The following is a 24361-nucleotide window of genomic DNA, read 5'->3' on the forward strand; positions in this document are numbered from 1 at the left end:
CGTTGAATTTTGAACAAAAAGGTGAAACGCATGGCCGTACACTTATTACCAGCTTCACTTAAAACTAACCAGATTTACTTTATTTAATTTCTATTTTAATGAAAGCATATTTTGTATTTTAAAGTCACCATGATGGTGGTTAGCGTTTGCTTTAGTTGTGCTCTTGACCCTTGACTCTTTAATATAAAATTTCTCTGGCTGCTATACTTGTGTGTTTATAAAACTCTGTTGTTGTAGCTAATAAAGCCATGAGAAAATGAGATCTGGTGATGATGATGATATCATCATGTAATTTCCTGAATCCCTGATCTTATTCAGTGTCTAATGGTTTGATTATATAGAACTTGTGGTTTTAATATGGTTTTATTCCTAATAGAAGTCATTTGATTCTACAGCATATCTAGCAGTGTTGTTTATCAAAAAATATATTTGGTTTAAAAAACTATTTAGTGCACAAAAACCTTTCATCTATGGCATTACTTAGACGCACACAGACATCAAGAAACAGCGTATGAATCTCAACAATGGTGACAATCAAACAAAATATCCAGATAATCAGATCAACTCCAGCTGCATAATTTATTAAAGCCGCAATGCATGCTGGGATATAAGTGTGAGTTTTGATTGGTGGTACCCAGCATGCACTGCGGCATGAAGCATTTCATTGATTGTCACCATTGTTGAGAGTCATACACAGATTCTTAACGTCTAAGTAATAATGTAGAGAAAAGAGTTTAATGCACTAAATGTTTTAAAATCCTTTATATTATTTGATAAACAGCATTGCTCTCATGCTGTAAAATTAAATGACTTCTATTTAAAAACAATATTAAAAACAATTAAAGTCCAATATAATCAAAATTTTAGACTCTGAATAAGATCAAGGATTCAGGCAATTACATGATGATGACTTCATCATCAATAAACAGCCAACATCTCCTGATCTTATTTTCTCTGGACTTTTTTTTTGCCATAACACATGTGCTTTATAAACACACAATTATAGCAGCCAAAGAACATTTTATACTAAAAAGTCAAGGGTCAAGAGTCCAACTAAAGCAAACGCTAAACACCATCATGGTGACTTTAAAATACAACTATTGATTTCATTAAAACAGAAATTAAATAAAGTAAATCTGGTTAGTAATAAGTGAAGCTGGTAATGCGGTTTGTGGAGTTGTTTACTCCTCCTCTGCTGAGATCTTCACAGATTTAATGTGCTGCCATGCATGTCATATTTTTTTGCGGTGCTTATTCCAACCAAAATTCAACATCTGTCTGACGTTGGAGCTTGACGCCAAACAAACGTTGGGTTTAGACGTCAACCTGACTTTCATTTTCAACCAAAATATGACGTCTGACTGACGTTGGATTAGTTGGAGTCCAGCGTCTTCCTGACGTCACATTGACGTACTGTGCCTGCTGGGTAGCTTTAAACACAAGAAGAATACTCACCTTTATGAAAGGAAGCCATTGTCAGTTTATTTCTGTTTATCCACAAACCAGTTCAGAGGACGAGTTTCCTTTAGAGAATAAACAAATTAGCCATTTCATTTACATAAAAAAAGCTGTTTTCTCTTAGTTTCAAACACACATAAAACATTCCACAGCATTTATGATTTTGTTTAAGAGTTCAAATTGAGACTTTTAATTGTCAAAGCATAATGCAATAATGGATGCAATGATGCTCTTGTTTTTCCCTAGAAATTATATGAATCATCTTAGAATCACAAGCTGTTTCCCAAAACCATCAGACCTGAAAATTGTTGTAGATCTACAAGTGCTCTGGAGTTATTAATAAAGTTTCATCCTTAAAAATGTTAGTAAGATTCCTGACCTGGTCAAAGCCCAAATTACTCAACTATAACTACACACAAATCAATTATAACTACACAACTGTAACACACACACACACACACACACACACACACACACACACACACACACACACACACACACACACACACACACACACACACACACACACACACTCACACTCACATCAATACATGTTTTTGACATAAAGAGAGTGATGAGGATCATTATGAGCAGAAAGAAGATCTTACCTGATATAATCTGATATACAGTGATCATCACCCGACACGACTGACTGAAGAAAAAGTTTGTGTGTGTTGAGATGATATAGTGAAGTTATCTGTCAATCATTCTAATGAGGAAATATAAACAAGTCTGCTGTTTTCCTTCCTCAAATTCAAATACGGTCCTACTCTACAGAGTGATAAAGTAACACTGAAGCAGTGATAAAGTTAATTAGATAATTGAGTGATTAATTAAGTGATGATTGAACATCAGTGATGAACACCTGCTATTAACAAGCAGAATAACCAAAGGGAAGAGTCACCATTTTAAGTCACAATTATGGTGTTTTATTATCATTATTTATTATCAGTGTTTGCTTTGTGCTGTTTTATTATCATTATTTATTATCAGTGTTTGCTTTGTGGTGTTTTATTATCATTATTTATTATCAGTGTTTGCTTTAGTTGGACTCTTGTTGGACACTTTTCTATCCCAGGAGGCCACAGGAGAGGATCCGTCAGTGGTCTCCAACATGCTGTCCGCAGACACCTGGTAGTGTGGAGCCTGTGAGTTGCATAGAATTACTATTCTATTAATTAATTCTATAAATAGCCCTAACTTGCCAATAGCGATCCACTGTAAATCGGGGCTCCAGACTTCGACTAAATTGTATCATTTTGCAACCCTTTTTCGTGCCGGTGTGGCAACAATTTTGCACTGTTGCCTCTACAAAATTACATAAATACATAATTTTGGGCTACTGTTTTTTTTTTTTTTTCACTGTGGTAGTGAAGAGCTATGTATGGTTACCTGGGTTACCATGATCTACACTGAAAAAAATGTGGAGTGACATTTACTTAAAAAAAGCTAGGCAACTTTTTCCACACAGAAAGTGCTTGTAATCTTTACTCGGGCTATTTCAATTAGTAATTAATTGTAAAAGTAATTAAATTGAACAAATTATAATTGAGTAATAATTAATCAAATTAATTCCTTAAAAGTTAACCATTTAAAATGAGTAAAATTTACAAAATATCTTTTATTGCCAACATTGAAGACACCTGGTGTTAACAAGCAGAATCACTGAAGGAGAAAACCATAATTAAAGTCACCATTATGGAGATCAGTGTGTGTTTTAGTTGGGCTCTTGACCCTTAAATTATTAACTCTAAGTTTTGTTCGGCTGCTGTACATGAGTTATAACAGCCAGATGAACAAATAGAAAAGGTGAACTGATGGTGTTGGTTGTGTTTTAACATAATCATTATTTCACAATCATTTGACCTGAATCACTGAACTCATCGAGAGCATACTTTCTAAGTTAGGTTTACTTTATTGATTATAGCAGCACTGTCCTTGTACAGCATACAATTTTTAGCCTTTTCGATTAAATCAAAATGATTTCTTAATAGTTGTTTTGATACAAAAAATAAAAAATGTAGACATTCATGTAGACATCAAGAATTAGCGTATGATTCTCAGCATTGGTGACAAACCGTATATTCAGATAAACAGATCAACTAAGGGTTGTGTTTTAATGTAATCATTATTTCTCAATCATTTGACCTGAATAATTGAACTCCTATAGAGACTAATTTTTGAGTTAGGTTTAATTTATTGATTATAGCAGTACTGTACTTGAACAGCATAATATTTTTGTCTTTTATCTTCAGTTCATCTAAGGCTGTGTCTGAATAAAGTTGTAGTTTGTGTTCTTATTACTCTTTCGAAAGATGATTGAAAGAATGTTTCAGGAACATCATACTAACCTTTAAATAACATTATAGCAACATTAAGGAAACTGGACATTTTTATGTTCTTGGAAGGTTAGAAATCAACGTTCCTATAATGTTGAATTTTAAAGCAATTTTAAGTTGAAAGAACGTTTGAGGAACATTATACCTTTTAAAACACGTTTCTCTAACGTCAAGAAAACTGGACATTGTTGACGTTCCCAGAACCAACACTGAATATTTGGAGAACGTTCTTATAACAAAAGACTGTTAGCTGGGCTATCCCTTTAAGATGTGATTTCTGTGAACTCTTTTGGTGTTTAACAGAGTGCTGTTTGTCACTTTTGCTACAGTTTGATGTTGATAACATCAGTTCCCTATTGATCCTATTTCTTCTTTACCTAACTTCTTTATTATTTGAGAAGCCTTAGGGTATGGGTGCATTGTTTTTTTTCCTCCTATACATTGGTTAGATAAGGAGGCAGGGTAGGCCATTGTATGTTTTGTTTCTCTTTTTTTTTTTTGTAGGGAAGTTCCTTTTCTTGTGGGGAAGTTAGTTTCTGTTGGTTTATTATTTTAGGCACGAGCCCTGAAGTTTTTGCCTGTTTGTTGTTTCTAATTTCTCTTTTTTTTTTTTTTTTTTATGTTGTTTTGTTAAAACTACACATATCACTATGAAAACTATCTAGAGAACAAGAAAATAAAATAAAAAATTGGGTTTGTCATTTATGTTACACGTCCTACGGCACGGATGGGCAAACTGTCCTGCAGTCTACTGTCTCTTGTCCTGCAGAGTGTCTGTAGCTAGTAATCCTGAAGACATTGATTAGCTGCTTCAGGTGTGTTTGATTAGGGTCCCAGATAGACAGCAACCATCAAAATAATGTTAATGTGTCAATGTTAACTGTATTGAATCAACGTCTCTTTTGCTCCAGCAATTAATGTTGATTTTTTTTTTTATCCATAAATCAATGGTGATGGTGTTGAGTCAATGTTACAATGTGATGTTGGTTCAACATTATGTTTGCACTCTCAGAAAATGAAACACAACAACTATAACACATCCTGAAATCAACTGCAAATAAAAGAAGGCAATAAATCTCTCAAGATCTCAGCAGAAGGTTTAGTACTTGATGTTTTAAAATGTTTGGTCACCATTGTTGTGATCAGTCTTTGCTTTAGTTGGATAGTTTGACTTGGCTTTTATGTGAGTTTCTGGTCTTTGTAACAGTGTTTACCAAAACATAATTTGTTGTTGAAGCATGTCACCATTGTTGAATGTCTGAATGTCTGATCTGTGACCAGAAAAAAATTGTTTGTGAACCTAACTTATTAATAATAAATTACAGTAGTGAAATATGATGCTGATAATTATTTCAACTGATTATCTTTGTTTCTGGCTTTCTTTGCAATAAATTATGTGTTTCAGTACAGACTGTTGCAAAGATCACATTAAAGCCAAGAGTCAAATTGTCCAACTAAAGGAAACACTGATCACTATAATGGTGACAACACATTTTCAGACCTTCTGCAGAGATCTTGAGAGATTTATTGTCTTTTATTTGCAGTTGATTTCAGGCTGTGTAGCTTTAAGTCAGTTATAGTTGTTTCATTTTCTGAGAGTGCAAACATGATGTTGAACCAACATCACATTGTAACATTGATTTAATATCATTACCATTGATTTATGGATAAAAAAATAAAAAAATAAAAAATAAAAAAAAAATTACTTGCTGGAGCAAAAGAGATGTTGATTCAATACAGGTAACATTGACTCATTAACATTATTTTGATGGTTGCTACACTGTAAAAAAAAAATTACATCCCCAAGTCAAAATTTTCTAGTGACTGGTCACATCTAAATTTTTCAATTAGTCTGACGTATTATTTCTCATTGAGCCAATGTTAACAGACTATTGTAACAAGAATTGCACTTGGGCCAATTAAAAAATTTAGATGTGATCAGTCACTAGAAAATTTTGACTTGGAGAGGCTAGAATTTTTTTACAGTGTATCTATCTGGGACTCTAATCATACACACCTGAACCAGCTAATCAATGTCTTCAGGATTACTAGAAAGCTACAGACAGGAGAGTTTATCAGGGTTGGAGCTAAACTCTGCAGGACAGTGGCCCTCCAGGACAGCATTTGCCCATCCCTGTCCTGTATTTTATATTTTTGAACATCATCTGTGTCAAGCCACTAGGTGGCAGTAATGGCCGTTTTTCATTAAAAAGCTTATTTTACTTGTCATGTCAGTTGCTAACCTGCTGTGATTTATTATAAAACTTACCCATTGTATTTATTTGTGTTGTTTATCTGATGTTTCTCTCGTAAAAATTGTATATAGACCAAACTTAGAAGTTCTGGGGGGTGGGTGTACACATTAAACTGTATTACTGCTAATATACATCTGATGCTCCTCTCAAACTGATAATCCATCATTATGAGCTCATAAACATCATTACTTTATCAATAACATTCTGGTTTCTTAAACTGTGTATTTGTCATTGAGCTTATAAGAGTTTGCAGAATAGCTTTTTTGTAGTCTTGCAAATCTATATTTTAGCCTTTATTTCACATTTTATGTTTGCGCTGCATATGCAAATGCATTTGAGGATAAAACTTGTGCAATTTAAATATTTTAAGTATCATTGCAATAACATAGTCGATACATTATGAACCACCTTCACGAGCCTGTGACGTGCACAAAGAGAGGAGTTAACACTGTTCAAAACTGCTCTCCATGTCTCCTCATTAATGTCATTACCAATGTCTTGACCAGACGATGCATAGATTGTGTTACGTTCTACGGTGTATTTTATATTTTTGAACATCATGTGTGTCAAGCCACTAGGTGGCAGTAATGTGGTTTCTCTGCCTTCTTTGTGCAGGTTAAGCCAGGTGAGGGTGCTCACCTCTGATGACTGCTCGGTTGGGCTTGGTCTTCAAGGAGAAGAAGATCTCCACTGAAGGAAGGCTTGTTTTCTGCTGGTTTGCTTTGTTAGTTGTTGATGTACATTGCTGCTGCTGTTTGGTTCTGGATCATTACAAATCTTATTTTACTTATCCTGTCAGTTGCTAACCTGTTGTGATTTATTACAAAACTTACCCATATTATTTATTTTTGTTGTTAAACGCTCGTTTAAATATTGTTACGTTGATGTAGACACTTTTTATTTGCTGAACCCAACTGTTAAACTGTTGATCTGAAACTGTTTCTCTTGTATATATTGTATATACACCAAACTTAGAAGTTCTGGGGAGTGTGTGTTAACACTTCCTATACTTGTGTTACACCAATAAACCTTGTTGTACCACATTTCTCTTGTTTTTGGTATTTTTGTTTTATGTTAATACTTTAGTTATCATTAACTATAATGTTGCTTCCTCTATCCTAGACTGGGTGGAACGTAACAATTGTCAGAAGATGAAAAAAGCAAATGAACAATTATATTCACTAATTCAGAAATTGACGCTGTAACACAAGGATCCACACACAAAATTGAGTCCAAATCCGAAGGGAGGGGCGCATTGGGAAAGTTGATAGGCTAAATGCTTTAATGCACAAAATCTCTAATTTGTGAATATCTGAAAAAACATTTGCTGTCCAATAATATATTTGGAAATTAGGAAGAGCCTGACTACTAAATTCAGATTGCCTTATTATTCCAAAGAAAATTAGAAATAGAGCAATCAAGTGCAACAAAAAAGGACTTTGGAAAAAAATCTGAATACATTGAAAAAAAAAAAATATATATATATTTTGGGCAGCACGCTCATCTTTCTACAGTTAACCCTACCAACAAGAGAGATAGTTTTGGAAAATAGATGGATGGATGATTCAGCATTTGGTTAAAGTCAGAGCTAAACTCTGCAGGGTTGTGGTCATTCAGGATCTGAGTTTGACACCCCTGCTTTAGTAAAAGGTCATTATTCTGCTTAACAGCCTCTACTGTAAAAATAGAAATTGTAGATTCTTGGACGCCTTATCCAAGTTTATCATTTCACACAGTCAATATAATTTCAGTGTTTTTGATGTTTATCATCATGTCCTGTTCAATATGATTTAATTCCTGAATGAGCAGGATCTTTATTTTGTGTACTTGGTGACATTACAAAAGCTGAAACTGCAACAGAGGATTTGTATTCAAATCTTGATGTAAATCAGATCCTTCAGTTTAGACCTTCATGACACTTCAATGAGGAAAAGGATGGAGACAGTTTCTTCTGTGATGTCGTCTTTATTGTCATTGATTAGTTGAACACTGTCATGTTTCTTTCTATTTTGCATGTAGTGAGTCTTAATATATATTAAAAGAATCAGGTCATATTTCTATCAGTGTAACTCTTATCCTCTCCTTTTGGCCTCTATGAGTAAAAGTACAGAAATAATTGGTGCAATTTTTATATTTGAAGGCAGGTAATTTTCTGAATATGAATTTCTTTGCTCTTCTAAGTTGAGACTCATTTGCATAGAAACAGGAAGTGTTATTATAACCATTGTCAGTTCAGCTTAACACGTCGGTTCAGTCTTCAAACTCACCACTTGCTCTCTGAGTACCAGTGAAGAAAGCTGCTGCCAGCAAGAACAAGGTACGGGAGTTTTATGTGTTATCTGATAAAGAGTTTGTAAAATATAGGGGTGTGAAATGGAAGATATTTATATTAACTTTTGAATATGTTTTTGGGTGGGTCGCTTGTAATTGAACATTGAGCAGGTCATACAGGACCTTAGTGAACACCCATTTGACATCTTTACTGTTTGTCATGACAAATAAAAAAACTACAGAGCCCCTATGGAACCTTTGCAAAAAAAAAAAAAAAGAAACACACTTTCATATGCTCACAAGAAACTTTTCACGTACGCACAGTTTTTTTGGTAACACTTTACAATACGGGTGCACTAATATGCATTCAATCATGCTAATGCACAGATAATCATGTGTTAATGTATGACTCATGAAGAACTAAACCATTAATTAATGATTACTGCATCAGCAACTAATAAAGGTTCTATATTGTTAATATATTAAGTAATATATGAATTGTTATTAATTAAATGTGTCATAATGTATTAATTTCTTAATAACATATTTTATTAACTAATAGTGTAAATTAATGTGTTAATTACCAGAATTGGTCAAAGCAATGTACTTCAACTTCCAGTTGTCTGCTTTAATTAATCATTAACTAATAATTTGCAAATGTATCATTATGTTATGACTTTTACTTGTTGAAGCACATGACTATTAACTAATTGTTAAGTAATATGCCATTTATGGGTTTTGACAGTTTACACATGCAGTGAATGTAATGTCAGAGACTCCTGAACTCCTGACCGCTGTTACACTTGAACACAATAGTGTTGTTATAGGGCTGTATAAAGGCTATCCCTCTGTTATTTATTAGTTTGTCATTTTTTGAAGCGTGAGCCTCCCCTTTATATCCAAAGTCCTTTATGTCTATGGCTCTGCTAACAATAAGCGCTGTTAGAATTGAATTAGGAAAATAAGTATTTTTCCGTAAGGATGCGTGAAATCCGACAAACTGGTAAAAAAAAAAGAGGGTTTTGATCTTGTGAAATATGAAATTTTAGTACATCTTACTCTGCCAATAATTTTCATTAAGGACAATGTAAATATACTGCCCAAACGAAATCCAAATTTGATAATTTTTTACAACATTTAAACTTGGCACATGACGCACACTGAACCTATATTTCACGGAGCGGTTTCTCGGCCGAGTTAAATTTGTTAAAGTGGACATAAGGCCTTGAAATATCACGTACTGCGCTAACAAAAGCCACATTTTGAGCATCTTTACTGTATCAGCCTTTTTTATGGACTCTTGAACTTGGCAAATAGGGAAATGCACACAGCCGTAATGCGCCATCCGCTCATTTCACGGCACGGTTTCTCAGCCGCCACAGAGAATGATTTAAAGTGGACATAAGGCTGTGATGTTAGAGGTATACTGCCCTAATGAAAGACACTTTTAGAGCAAATAGGTTTTTTATTAATTCATGTGCATCCACACTCTCATTTTCTTCATAGTAAAATCGCAGTGACGCTCAAAGGAAATATGTTAAAGACAGTAAACATAAAACAGAACTTGTAACGTATGAGCATAAAAAATAAAAAAAATAAAAAAAAATTCATGTGCGCACGCAAAAGTCTGTATATGTTTATTTGCAAAGGTCCCTTTAGGGTACAGTACAGACTGTCAAATCAGTAAAATTATGTGATACAGTAATATTTTCCCTTATAAATACCATGTTGAAAATAATTATCCAGAATGTAACTACTTTAAAACATGTGATGGTCAGATCAAATTTACAGTAGAAAGTTTAGAAGTAATTTTTAGGATCATGAGTGGTTTGAGAAGAGGTTTGTAACAGTGGCATCTGTGTGCAAATGATGATGCTGCCACTTTAGGTCCAGGAGACACTTTTTGCATGCAGACATGTAGAGATTTAATATTATTATGAATATAATTTGGTGGCAAGTCAGCTGGACATGGTAAGAAACCGAAAAGCTTCTGTGTTGACTTACATCACTAGAAAGCTGAAGACACAATAATCTGATGTTACTATGAGAAAAGACAAATGGAGGGAAATGTGAAGTCCAGAGGAAAAGGCTTTAAGCGTGCATGAGACGCACTCTTAGCATGCGATTAATGTTCACTGTAACCACAGTCTAGCAGTTTAACTTGTTCAAACCACTCTTTATCTCCTCAGGCGTTTGGGTGTTAGTGAGTCAGCAAGACAGTTTCTGAGCAGCATTTGGGCATTAAAGAATTATTCCTTTCTACCAACCAAAGAAAATAACAAACATCTTTAGTAGCTTTATTGCTATTCTTTAATCCAGCAAGAGTCACAGGGTTAAATATTGTCTGATCGCTGATCCTGAAGAGGATGTGTGCGTTTTTATGTTTCCTGACACATATGGTCTAATATGGTATAATGTTATACTAGACTATCAGTGATTGTTACACACACTGCATTAACTGTAATGTTCTCTGTTAGGTTTGTGATTGCTATAATGGCGATGAAGTTCAGAATGAGTTTTCCTCTCATCTTTCTGCTCATGACTTCTGGTGAGTCACTGTTATTTAAAGGGTGCTATAAGCGACGGTTTTTGTGTTTTCAAATCATGCATTAACTTAATAAAGTAGATGTTTAATTAAGTATTCACGGTCCACCAGTCAGAAACAGTTTCAGCCTGTCAGTTATTTTGCATGTTACTAAATGGCTGAAATCGCTTAAATCACCGTTAAATGGTTGATGTGTTTTTCACAGTTCTGTGTCAGCGTGATCATTTCTGCTTTCTACAACAGCAACACCCTCAGTGTGTGTGTGTGTGTGTGTGTGTGTGTGTGTGTGTGAGTGTGTGTGTGTGTGTGTGTGTGTGTGTGTGTGAGTGTGAGTGTGAGTGTGTGTCTGTGTCTGTGTCATCGTCATCTCTTCAGCAGCAAATTGTTCATATTATTGAGTTTCATTTACAAATAACTCAAAATTTGCTACTTATCTTTATTTTGTGTTGCAGGAGTTTTTGGAGAAGACTGGAGTGTGACTTATGAAACTAAACCAGTATTTGCTCTCAAAGGATCCTCAGTAAACATGTCGTGCACATATACATACCCTCAGAATCATAGATTGAATGATACATTTTGGATAAAGTGTGAGAATCAGACCATAACAAAAGATATAAGTTTAAAAGAATATCCAGAGTATAAAGACAGGGTTGAATACATTGAAGACAGACAAAAGAAAACTGCCGTCCTCAGACTGCACAACGTCACTGAAAACGATGGAAGAGCATATTGTTTTAAATTTATAACTGATCAAAACAGATGGATCGGTCAAGGAGGAATTCAACTTCATGTTTCTGGTAATCCACTTCCGTCCTTCATTTCCATTATTTATTTAACAAAAAGTGATTATTTTTAGGACAGAAAGATGTGTTTCCTCCAGGCCTTCAGGTTCAGGCTCCACAGCCGGTGCTGGAGAAAGAAACGCTCAATCTGACATGTAGAACCACCTGTGATCACTCGCATGAAGTTGTCCCTACACTCAACGCAAAACGTAGGCAAAATAGTCTCAATCGTTTGTGCTCCGTTTGTGCCATACATTTTATGTTTGTGCTGCTTCGGTTTTCTTAGATATTAAATAAATATATGTATTGGTCATTCTGAGGTCACTCAGGCCCCCACATGCTTCAAATTCAACCCAAATAGTCTTGTTTGTTTATGCTTTGTTTGTGTCGGTAAAAGTTTTGTTTGTTTGTGCTGCTTCACTCCGCTCATGCTCACTCATGCTATCAGCTGTCCGGATCAGACACACCGTCATCCTTAGCCTATCATCTTCAAACGTGATTCTCTATCTGTCTTAACTTCTTTTATGCTGATGTTCTGAACACTGCTACACTTTCACAGACTCTTCTCTCTTATAATATGTAAAACCTTAACATTTTTATATTTCAAATAAATATGGAATCATCACAGAAAAAACTCCCAGCACACAAATCCACCAGGTTGAAATGTTCATATTACATACCTGTAATCTTAATATTGAATGTTGTATGGAAGTAAAATAATGTCAAATGTTTTTGAAATAAAAAGCCTGTTGAATTGCACTACTTGAAACAAATAGGCATTGCATTAACCATGCTTGCATTTTAATGCATTGTATTTTTAGGGCTTGCATTTTTATGGGCTGAAATTCAACATGGTTGAATATTTAAGCTGTGAATATTTCAATTAAAAACATTTCAAACACATTTTCATTATTAAAAATTCAATAATCCATATTCACCTTTCATATTTCACTTCCAAAATATTCAAACTGTTTAAAAATACAACCTATAATATTCAACAGGCAATTTTCGGTCCATTTTATTTCGCTTTGCAAATTCGCTTCCACAAATTCAGTGGTTCAAATTCGACAGTAAATTCAACATTGACGTCCAGGAACTGCAGGAAAAGCAGTAGATTGCCGAGCATACTCTCCATCTGCTGTTAGTCAACCTCACCAGCAGGAGGTGCAAGCGCGTGTTGTTGACGAAGACCAGCAACAGTTAGAACAAGTAATTCATAAAATGAAAATGATTATCTGTGTCAGTATATATGCGGAAAAAATTATAAACACACAAAAGCTGTGTTTATGTTTCATTCAATAACTTCATTGTTACTTTCCCTGTGTAGCCTACATGTTTATCAGCTTTCTCTACCATGAACAGGATTATAATCGGTTTCCCTCAATACCTCATACTCAAGGATTCCCCTTCCGTTGGGACAAAACGCTTAACGTAGCTTAATGGACTAATACAGTGATATAAAAGACCAAACTCGCACCTTATTGGGGATATAGGCTGTAGGCTAATAGGCTACAGGCAAGCAGATTGACTCAGAATATGAACTTAACGTGCAAAGTTTCATGCTGAGCGTTTCGTGATATGCTGGCATAAAATCAACACTTGATCAATTAATACTATTCTCTCTCTCTCTCTCTCTCTCTCTCTCTATATATATATATATAGTATGCCTACGTGTATTGCATTAGCTTAAACTGGGAAGAGTCATAGCACTTGCATATTGTTGTCCTTAGGGATGGGACGGTATGAAAATTTCATATCACGATTATAGTGACCAAAATTATCGTGATTATCAATATTATCACGGTTTTGTTAAAACGAGATGAAAGTGTTCAAAAAGAGCTGATGCTCACACTAAAACAGTTTAATATTTGAAAATCAACAAACAACAAATAAAACAAGCAGCTCTGTGTACTTTTTTAAGCAAGATTCTATTCTGTGGCATTTCCTTCCTTATAATGACCGTCGTCAATAGCAACGCATTATAACAGCGCGCATCCATGTATCGCAACGGACGCGCTCTCTCGTTTCATTCAAATACAACTTGCCATCTTGCGTCTCCATTTTTGGACGATTGCTTTGTACGCTGTACAAAATGGATTTATAAACAGGTAAGATTTAAAACATTAATCTCAATTCAATATGTCCCCGTAATTATGTGGTAAAAAAAAAAAAAAAAAATCGGTGTAATAAGTGTACAATGATATACATTATTATCCCTTAAATGTCACTCTTAATAGTCTTGTTTGAACTTGATCGTTTGTCTTTGGCTCAAAGCCACTTGTTGCGAACATTTCTTCGCGGAAGCTTCACGTTTATTTCAAGTGAGTGAGATCAAATATGTCATCTCAGAACATCATTTTGTGCCCAATTATTTCCCAGACGTAGTTTTGGTATTGAGGTCAAAGTTAACTTGCCTTGCGTTCGCAATAACCAGTGGGTGATGGTCACACAAGACGACTCGGCAGATTTGAAGTGTTTCCCCCCTATAGGGAATGTGAAGGTGCGTCAGGCAGTGTTGCATTATGGGACGTGGGCGCCATCTTTAGAGGCACAATCTCTGTTTACCTTTTCGCCGCCCGTTGCTATGACATGTAATAGTGGGTGTGTTTGGCTAAAACGAGGTAAAATTGAAGAATAACGGAAGAAATTGAGAAGTTGTAAGAAAAAGAGAAGGGACCCTATCAGGACAAACTAAATGCCACTGCCAAAAAACGTTATTAGGACAAACTGTCCGCGATAAACAACGTTGATCCATATGATTTAGCAGCCCAAGACTGGATTGCGGATCCAGGCGCACTTACGTTACCTCCGCTCACAAATCTGGACATCGTTAATTACCTTGTTTTTGGATTGAGTGCGTACACTTTGCAGGAGTTTAAGAGCTATAAATCCCTTCAAAATAGATTGATGTATCTTTGCCCATCCCAGTTTATGTGTACTTAAAGAGTCTTTGTGGATGCAATCAGTACAGAAACAGATAAAAGTCACTTAATGTATTTATTAAGCAGTTACAGTATATAAAACCTTGTTTCACAAACATTTTAAAAAGGCATGTAAAAAGATGTACATGAATATCAAAGCAAATTGTTCATTGAAAACAAAATAAATATAATTTATTTGATTCATGCAATGTGGTCTGGCTTTATCGTCTGACATGAACCACAAAATCAACATCATTCGTGACCTATCCTACAAGTCATCAAGGAATATACAATACACAACCTCTTTCTTTGTACAACTTTTAACAAACATTTTTACAAACCAGTCGATTTAGCAGTCACCGCACAACACTTGGACACATGTTTGTAAGAGCACAGCAGACTATGACAACTTTGTCCAAGAAAACCACAGTCTCACCTTCACATTCCCTATTGTAGTGACCATCCTCGATTAAGTTTAACTCAGGACTTTTGTAAAAGCCAAAATATAACCACACCTCAGATTTGGTCCTCTTAACAGGCTGAAAAATCTCCCGAGCACGGTCACTGCCTTCCGCCATTCCTTCCCGAATAAAAAACAACAACAACATTTCGCGCTGCGCCTGCGACTGTTGCTGGCTTACAGTGAGTTATTAAAATCGCGATAATCAAACACGGTTTTAATGATAATTAAATTTTAAACGATAATACTAACCGTCAGTACATTTTATCGTGGTTTATAGTGAAACCGGTAATCGCCCCATCCCTAGTTGTCCTATTGTTAGTTTAACTGTAAACCGCTTTGGATAAAGCGTCTGCTAAATGACTAAATGTAAAATTGGCTTGACATTGGACATTCACACATTTAGGGACCGTCTCTAAAGTTGCATAAAACATTGGCATACACGTTTCTAACTTCAATAGCAAACTTACATTTATTTGAATAAATATCAAAAATCCAAAGGGTGCGCATTATGCCTGACACTACATGAACACTTTACAGTTGGTTTTATGACTGTAAGTCGTTCTATTCAAATGCTATCGAAGTTAGAAACGTGTATACCAAAGTCGTATACACTTTAGAGACGGTCCCTAAATGTGCAAATGGACAACGTCAAGCCAACTTTATGCCAGTCTATCACTGGGAAACGCTCAGCATTAAGCTTTGCGTGTTATTCTCAAGGGGCAACATTCTCATCTGAAAAATGAAGCCTACCCGGAAGTGCGAAAAACTGCAATACATCGAAAATACGCTAGGGGAAGGTCCCAAAAGGGAGCAAATGTCCATAGCCCCCATGTTAAAATGTCCGTTTTCACAGCATAAATTCATGTTTTTACAGGTTGGTCCCATGGACTTTTATTGTATTTTTCGATAGGTTCCGAGTGCCTGACAACCATGAGGGCAGTGAATTTTTTTCTAACTCGTTAGTTTAGATCGTATTTAGATATAAAATGTAGGACAATAAGGGCGTGGTTAACTTTGATTGACAGCTTGATTGACAGCTGACAAGGCAGCGCCACGGAGAATGACAACATAAGAAGCGCCATTTTTTAATACAGTTGACATATAATACTACTGTTTCTGTATCATGAAATTTAGTTTTAAGAGTTTTTCAGGCGAGAATGTAGTTGTTTAAAGCTCAAATCTGTGGTTTATTTATAAAGATTTATGAAAATTGTATCCAGTTGTGAGATCCAGCGATGACCGGGCGCTCGGCGCGATGTACCCCACCTGGAACAGCCTTTGCTCGGCTAGACGTTCTGAGGTGCCGCGGTCTCTGGCGTCTCTGTAGTGGTTAAACATGATTCGTCTTGTGTATATCTAACGGGCGATCTTTGGTCTCGTAACGTAAATCTATAATTTGTTCCCTGGGCAATCGTTTTGGCTGAGTAAGTTTCATAACTTTATATTGTTTATAAGCTATTTAACTGTACCGTTGTATGGTTAGACTAGATCGAGCGCTGACTTTTTATGTTTGACTGAATTGTTTGCTTTGTTTGTATAGCTTCTTGTAACTTTACCTTTTACTTTTATATTGATAAAACTGAAATATATCAAAAAGAGACTGGGTTGAGTTTTGTCATTTTAATACAACGAATATGATCTAATGTTGTTTACTGCAACATCTGTTGTTTAGTACAAATGCACATATTGCCTGGACCATATTAAAATTTTTAATATTTTTATATTATATTTAAAACGAAAAGAGGCAGGTTTGTGTTTTATATTTCGTTTTGTTATAAAAAGGCAAACGTTATGTGCAGTGAATAACATTTGTGTGGCTATAATGTTTAAGATTTCTTTAAATGAAAACGAAAAGAGTTAGTTTGGTGTTTTACATAGATGGTGTTGGTGTTTTATAACATATTTCGTTGCCTAAAATATACACAGAGATAAGCAGAGCGAGTTGAGTGACGCGCGCTGCGTCAGAAGGTGGGCGGGGTTAGGATTTCCCAAGATTTTCCAAGATGGCGCCGCCCATACCCCCCATAAACGGCTTCAAACCCGTTCTTCAGAAAGTCTATGGGTGACGTCACAGACGCTTTGTCCATATTTTTTACAGTCTATGGTTATTCTGAGTCCATCTGCTTGCCTGCGAGTTTGGTCTTTTATATCACTGTAATTAGTCCATTAAGCTACATTAAGCGTTTTATATGTCCAGCAGGGGAATCCTGAAGTATTGAGGGAAACCCTAATGGGCGTAGATTACGCAGGGGACGCAGAGGACGTGTCCCCCCCATTTTTTATAAAATGTAAATTCGTCCCCCGCACTTTTTCGTAGGGCAAGTGTGTTCACGACAAGTTGAGGTTTTCGCGGGAGTTTAACGTTTCCATGGTAATCAGTCACTCGTGCATCACGACACGCCCATGCTCGCACCCGCGCTGTATCCTTCATTTTCATAGAGGTCGCAAACGCAAAAAACTCTTCACTTTTTTTTTTTATGTGTAAAAAGAGAGATTATGCTTTAATATTTGTTTTGCATGAAGTGGGCGGCCCTGAAACGCCCTTCAACTCCAATCCTGTCTTGCCTGCCCCATCCTGCAGAATAAAGCCCTATTCGGACGGGACTAGTTTTCCAAACGACGTTTGAGTTACAATTCTTATCAACCTACGTCTGTGATTTCATGTACGGATTTGGACGGGACTAACTTCTCCGTGTTTATTACCGAGGTAGAGTGTCTGTGTTTTACATGTGAGCATTGCAGAAGATCACGTGTTCAGAATGCTTAATTCAAATTAAGCACTTTGAAATATAAAGTAAAACGTCCTAACGTATTTAGTGTTTTGTAAACATTTTATAAAAATTGTAGCATAAAAAAACTAAACATACATTTATCATCATGATTTTATAGAACTGGGTTCTTATAATAAACCCACTGGAATAAAAAGTTTTAACTCATATAATTTACATGTTATGTAATTAAGTGCAGAAATGAAAGTAATCTTACCTGAAACTGATATTACAGTAGCCAGTCTTAACAGTTTACGTGATTTGGCTCTTCTTGTTGATTTCATTTTTTTTATTTCTTCGCAGTGTACCGAACACATCTACATCCGTTATCGGTGCGCAAAAAGCAGAAACTTGAATACCGGCGCGATAGCGAGAGATTGTAAGGTAGTTCACGTTGACCAAAACACACAAGAAAAAGCGTTTTGGAAAAAAAACATTTTCGGCAATCACAGACATTCGCATTCGGATGGGATTAGATTTCTCTGAGGTCCGCCGAGTTTGACGAAATACAGTAGGTAATTTGCTCTGGAATTTTTACAGAGGTCGTGTGAGAAAAAGACAGACATGGCAGATTCGGACAGGATTAAAATCTCAAATTTCTCTAACGTCCCCCTGTGAAACTAGTCCCGTCCGAATAGGGCTTATGAGTTCATCTGATTAGTTTCAATAACGTTTCTTCACACTGTTTGGCTGTTGCATTTAATTTTTGCCAATAGACATCTCGTACAGAGCACAACAACAAACGTATCTTGTCTGCGGAGGCACGATCATCCATTGTTTCCTGATAATATCAGAAAGAACTTGAAATAGGCCTACTCTGTTATTTTTGGGTCATAGCAACGCCCGTTTCACACATACTCCGTTTGCAGTGTGTATGCGGTGCAGGAGCAGCAAGCGCTGTAGTGCTTTCACATATGCTGCGTTTGCAGTGTATAGGACTTCATACATGGATGTGAAATAAACTGACATCTCAAACTGGCTCACTTCCAATTATATCAAAATAAGTGATTGACAATAAGTAAACATAGCAGAAAAGATAACATGTCTGTGCCTGATAGTTAACACAAGGTAAATGCACAGCACAAAACCTCTCACTCTACAACTTTAACATCGTAGGATGTCCTGTTACTTTATCCTCTACAGTAAAAGACCTGGGTGTTATACTAGACTGCAACCTGTCTTTTGAAAATCATATTTCATATGTTACAAGAACAGCCTTTTTCCACCTTAGAAACATTGCTAAGCTACGTAACATGCTATCTCTTTCTGATGCAGAAAAATTACTTCATGCATTCATGACCTCGAGACTAGATTCCTGTAATGCTTTATTAGCTGGTTGTCCTGCATCCTCAATAAACAAGCTACAGTTAGTCCAAAATGCCGCCGCTAGAGTTCTTACTAGATCAAGAAAATATGATCATATAACACACATTTTATCATCACTACATTGGTTACCTATAAAGTTCTGTATTAATTACAAGGTATTGCTACTGACTTATAAAGCCCTAAACGGCTTAGCTCCAGTCTATTTAACGGATCTTCTATCGCCCTATAATCCATCGCGCTCTTTAAGATCACTAAATTCAAGGCTTTTGGTCATACCTAGGATATCCAGATCCACCAAAGGAGGGAGAGCATTTTCACATTTAGCTCCAAAATAGCCTTCCTGATACTGTTCGTTGCTCAGACTCGCTCTCCCAGTTTAAAACTAGATTAAAGTCGCATCTCTTCAGCCAGGCATTCATATAATATTTTTAATCTTACAGTTAAATCTGACCTCTAGTTCATAAACACCAGAAGAGAACTGGCCCCTGACTGAGCCTGGGTTCTCCCAAGGTGTTTTATTTTCTCCATTAGGTCACCTGATGGAGTTTTTTGGTTCCTTGCCACTGTTGCCTTTGGCTTGCTCAGTTGGGGATATTAGGGGATATTTAATTTAATTAATCAATCAACAATACTATTGATCAGCATTACCAAACGTGGACGTTTTCCACTAGAAACAAACATTGATGTATTATTTTAATTTAATACTGTGAAGCTGCTTTGATACAATCTGTATTGTGAAAAGCGCTATATAAATAAACTTGGCTTGACTTGACAGTACACATATCAATATAATGATCCGAATGAAATCTTACTCTAAACACAACATACAATCAAATATAGTTGAATCATATCTTAACATAAATGTACATACCAGCGATAACTCCCGAAAGACAAGAAATGTAGCAGATTTCTCATGATGAAAGCACATTAAAGGACAGCTATCTTCCATGCGGCAGATTGAAGCTGGTCTAACACTGATGATGTCATCAGTCGCTGCTCTTAAAGGAGCCAGCACATTTCTCTAACGTCACATAAGACAACACACTATGATCAATCAGTTTCAAAAATAAATACAAAACCTGTCCTACTTGAAAGAAAACAAGTTGACAAAAAGATTAAACCCAGACAGCAACATAGTGTTGGCCCAGATCCGGCCCACATCTGGTAAGTGTGGATTCCAGATGTGGATTCCAGATGTGGGCCGGATCTGGGCCAACACTATGTTGCTGTCTGGAAATCTAATATTTGGTTATAATATAGCATAACCAGTGATTTACTGTAAAAGCAATTTTTAAACGTCCGGTCATTTTTGACTCGGGAACACAAAAGGTGTGACAGTGTTTTCAACACAGCACAAGGGTTAAAGACTTTAATAGAATAAATGATGCCAATGTTCCCTTTCTCTTACATTAGATGTCTGCAGTATCTGGTTTATCATTGGTTTGTGTGCCATTACTACAACTGTGGCTTTATTTGGCTTCTTCCTCCTCATCATCATTGTATGCAGAAGGTCAGTGAGCAGTATATACTGTTTAGAATTCATATTCTGACTTTTTATTCTTTTATGGACCCGGTTTGTCCCAGCTAAGAGACTTTTGTTATAAGAACATTCTCCCAATATTCAGTGTTGGTTCTGGGAAAGTGAAAAATGTCCAGTTTTCTTGACGTTAGAGGAACGTGTTTTAAAAGGTATAATGTTCCTCAAACGTTCTTTCAACTTTATTTTGATTTAAAATTCAACATTATAGGAACGTTGATTTCTAACATTCCAAGAACATAAAAAATTCCAGTTTCCTTAATGTTACTAGAATGTTATTTAAAGGTTAGTGTGATGTTCCTGAAACATCACCATGTTCCGTATATTAATTTTTCATGCTCATGTTTGTTAAAGTCTTCTAACCTAACTGATTATTATAGTATTGCTGGATCTCATGCTGCAGTCACACAGGGTTTGTGATATGAATATATTAATGGTACAACACTGTTATTTTATTCCAAAGACATCAGTGAATCAGTCTATTTCATGATGATTATAAAACCATCAACAGGTAACCATCAACACCTGATCTCATTTCACTTCAGCTTTCTTTGCTGCTGCAAATGTGTTTGACAAACACACTGTCACAGCGGCCAAAAAAAACAAAAGATATAATAAGAGTTAAGAGCCCAACTAATGGAAACACTAATCACTGTTATGGTGACTTCAAATGAAACACATTAGAGTTAAACCTCTGTTAATTTTCAATAATATCTTCTGTAGACGTCTGACAGAAATAAAGTCAGTCTGGTTAGTAATAAGTGAAGCTGGTAATGCTGTTTGTGGAGTTGTTTAATCCTCCTCTGCTGAGATCTTCACAGATTTAATGTCTTCTTTTCTCTTCTGTTGATTTCATCTAAGGCTGTGTCTGAAGTCAGTTGTAGTTCTTGTGTTTCTGCTCGTCTCTCATATTTAATATACACAGGTTTTGTGGCTCGGATAAGGTCCAGTTCTGGTTTATTTCTTTTGCTTTTGGCTGACATGTGGCCAGAGGTGTGAAGTCCAGGTTCAGAAAGTAAAAGTCCTCCTCAGTATTTTTTTTCCAACCACCTGGATTTGCTAATTCAGCAGGAGAGAGAACTAATTAGTGAAATCAGCTGACTGAGTTATAATAATATGTCACCTTTAATAGTTTTCTCTATGGTTTCAGGAGGAAGAAGAGGAGAGAAGGAGGAACTGAAGACGAGAATCAAAAGCAGGCGAGTCGGCAAACACACACCTCCATCTACAACTGCAATACAGTGTGATTGTATTGTTGCACTGAACTATGAATACAACAGTCTATATGAAGCAATATAAGTGTATAAATCTTTCTCTATAGGCGGCTGACGCGAGTGATGATACATACACAGCTCTGGATCCAGCGTCCAGAACATCTGAAGTTTACAGCACAGTCACAGTCAGTAAATGTCTTTTACACACTTTTACACTCAGATTCAGCAGATCCACACATGAACAGGCTGTTGTTGATCTGTCTCTCACAGTCTGTTCAGTCCAGAGCTCCTGATGACTCCTACACGGCTCTTGAGTCGTATATTGTATGGATATTGTAATTGAGCTTATAAGAGTTTGCAGAATAGCTTTTTTGTAGTCTTGCAAATCTATATTTTAGCCTTTATTTCACATTTTATGTTTGCGCTGCATATGCAAATGCATTTGAGGATAAAACTGGTGCAATTTAAATATTTAAAGTAACATTGCAATAACAGTCGATACTTCATGAACCACCTTCACGAGCCTGTGACGTGCACAAAGAGAGTAAACACTGTTCAAAACTGCTTTCCATGTCTCCTCATTAATGTCATTACCAATGTCTTGACCAGACGATGCATAGATTGTGTTACGTCCTACGGTGTATTTTATATTTTTGAACATCATGTGTGTCAAGCCACTAGGTGGCAGTAATGTGGTTTCTCTGCCATCTTCTTTGTGCAGGTTAAGCCAGGTGAGGGTGCTCACCGCTGATGACTGCTCGGTTGGGCTTGGTCTTCAATTAAGAAGAGCTCCACTGAAGGAAACCTTGTTTTCTGCTGGTTTGCTTTGTTAGTTGTTGATGTACATTGCTGCTGCTGTTTGGTTCTGGATCATTACAAATCTTATTTTACTTATCCTGTCAGTTGCTAACCTGTTGTGATTTATTACAAAACTTACCCATATTATTTATTTTTTGTTGTTAAACGCTCGTTTAAATATTGTTACGTTGATGTAGACACTTTTTATTTGCTGAATAACAAATACTGTTACAACTGTTAAACTGTTGATCTGAAACTGTTTCTCTTGTAAATATTGTATATACACCAAACTTAGAAGTTCTGGGGAGTGGGTGCCATTTATATTTTTGTAATACTATGCTTTTCTCCTGTTTAAAGTAGAGAGGGAGTCAGGGAACTTTTTTTTTTTTTTTTTAAGGTAAGTGTAGATTGGGTCCCTATAGTTAGAGATATTTTTTGTTTGTTTTTGTGGCTTTTCCCACTCCTGAAGTTATTTAACACTTCCTATACTTGTGTTAAACCAATAAACCTTGTTGTAGCACATTTCTGTTGTTTTTGGTATGTAACTTTTGGAGCCAAAGTTTTGTTTTATGTTAATACTTTAGTTATCATTAACTGTAATGTTGCTTCCTCTATCCTAGACTGGGTGGAACGTAACAATTGTCAGAAGATGAAAAAAGCAAATTAACAATTATATTCACTAATTCAGAAATTGACCCTTTAACACAAGGATCCACACACAAAATTGAGTCCAAATCCGAAGGGAGGGGCGCATTGGGAAAGTTGATAGGCTAAATGTTTTAATCCACAAAATTTCTAATTTGTGAATATCAGAAAAAAAAAAAATTTGCTGTCCAATAATATATTTGGAAATTAGGAAGAGCCAGACTACTAAATACAGATTGCCTTATTATTCCAAAGAAAAAGAAATAGAGCAATCAAGTGCAACAAAAAAAGTACTTTGGAAAAAATCTGAATGCATTAGAAAATAAAAAAAATAAAAAAATTGGGGAGCACGCTCATCTTTCTACAGTTAACCGTACCAACTAGAGAGAGAGTTTTGAAAAATAGATGGATGGATGATTCAGCTGCAGGCGCCATCTTCTGGCGAGACGGGAATTAATTCGACACAACCCTCACATTGCATTATGGGTATTCTCTATCTGTTGAGTGTACATCAGTTGCACACTCATTATTGCGGTGCATTGTGGGATTGGATGAGTGCACTAGATAACGTCCACTATAGTTTAGGACACCACTACAAATAACTGTCCCGTCAAATGGTGCCCTATCTAAGGGTGTAGGGGCGATTCCAGACACAGCCTCAGTTTTTGAATACTCTTGAAGACCTTGATTAGCTTGTTCAGCTGTGTTTGGTTAAAGTCAGAGCTAAACTCTGCAGGGTTGTGGTCATTCAGGATCTGAGTTTGACACCCTTGCTTTAGCGTATAGAGAGAAATAAAAGGTCATTATTCTGCTTAACAGCCTCTAATGTCCAGATATACGGAACTGATTCAAATAGAAATTGTAGATTCTTGGACGCCTTATCCAAGTTTATCATTTCCCACAGTCATTATCATTTCAGTGTTTTTGATGTTTATCATCATGTCTTGTCCAATATGATTTAATTCCTGAATGAGCAGATCTTTATTTTGTGTACTTGGTGACATTACAAAAGCTGAAACTGCAACAGAGGATTTGTATT

General features: G+C 36.0%; 1 protein-coding gene across 1 annotated transcript; it reads left to right on the top strand.

Annotated features, from left to right (window-relative positions):
- Nucleotides 1-11326: 11326 nt before the first annotated feature.
- On the top strand, nucleotides 11327-23778 carry LOC311286601 (uncharacterized protein). The gene is made up of 6 exons (XM_084402832.1): nucleotides 11327-11665; nucleotides 11749-11859; nucleotides 20542-20638; nucleotides 21816-21864; nucleotides 21987-22064; nucleotides 22601-23778. The coding sequence occupies exons 1-6, from the start codon at nucleotides 11395-11397 to the stop codon at nucleotides 22628-22630; spliced, it is 636 nt and encodes a 211-aa protein (XP_084258958.1). The 5' UTR covers nucleotides 11327-11394; the 3' UTR covers nucleotides 22631-23778.
- The last annotated feature ends 583 nt before the right edge of the window (nucleotides 23779-24361 follow it).

Source organism: Rutilus rutilus, assembly GCF_951802725.1.
Source record: "Rutilus rutilus genome assembly, chromosome: 2".
Lineage (NCBI taxonomy): Eukaryota > Metazoa > Chordata > Actinopteri > Cypriniformes > Leuciscidae > Rutilus > Rutilus rutilus.

Excerpts from the sequence above, each read along its gene's own strand:
- LOC311286601 (XM_084402832.1), top strand. The coding sequence starts at position 11,395 with ATGTCGTGCACATATACATACCCTCAGAATCATAGATTGAATGATACA. Across the intron at positions 11,860-20,541 it reads CCCTACACTCAACGCAAAAC|ATGTCTGCAGTATCTGGTTT; the intron begins GTAGGCAAAATA and ends CTCTTACATTAG. Across the intron at positions 20,639-21,815 it reads ATCATCATTGTATGCAGAAG|GAGGAAGAAGAGGAGAGAAG; the intron begins GTCAGTGAGCAG and ends CTATGGTTTCAG.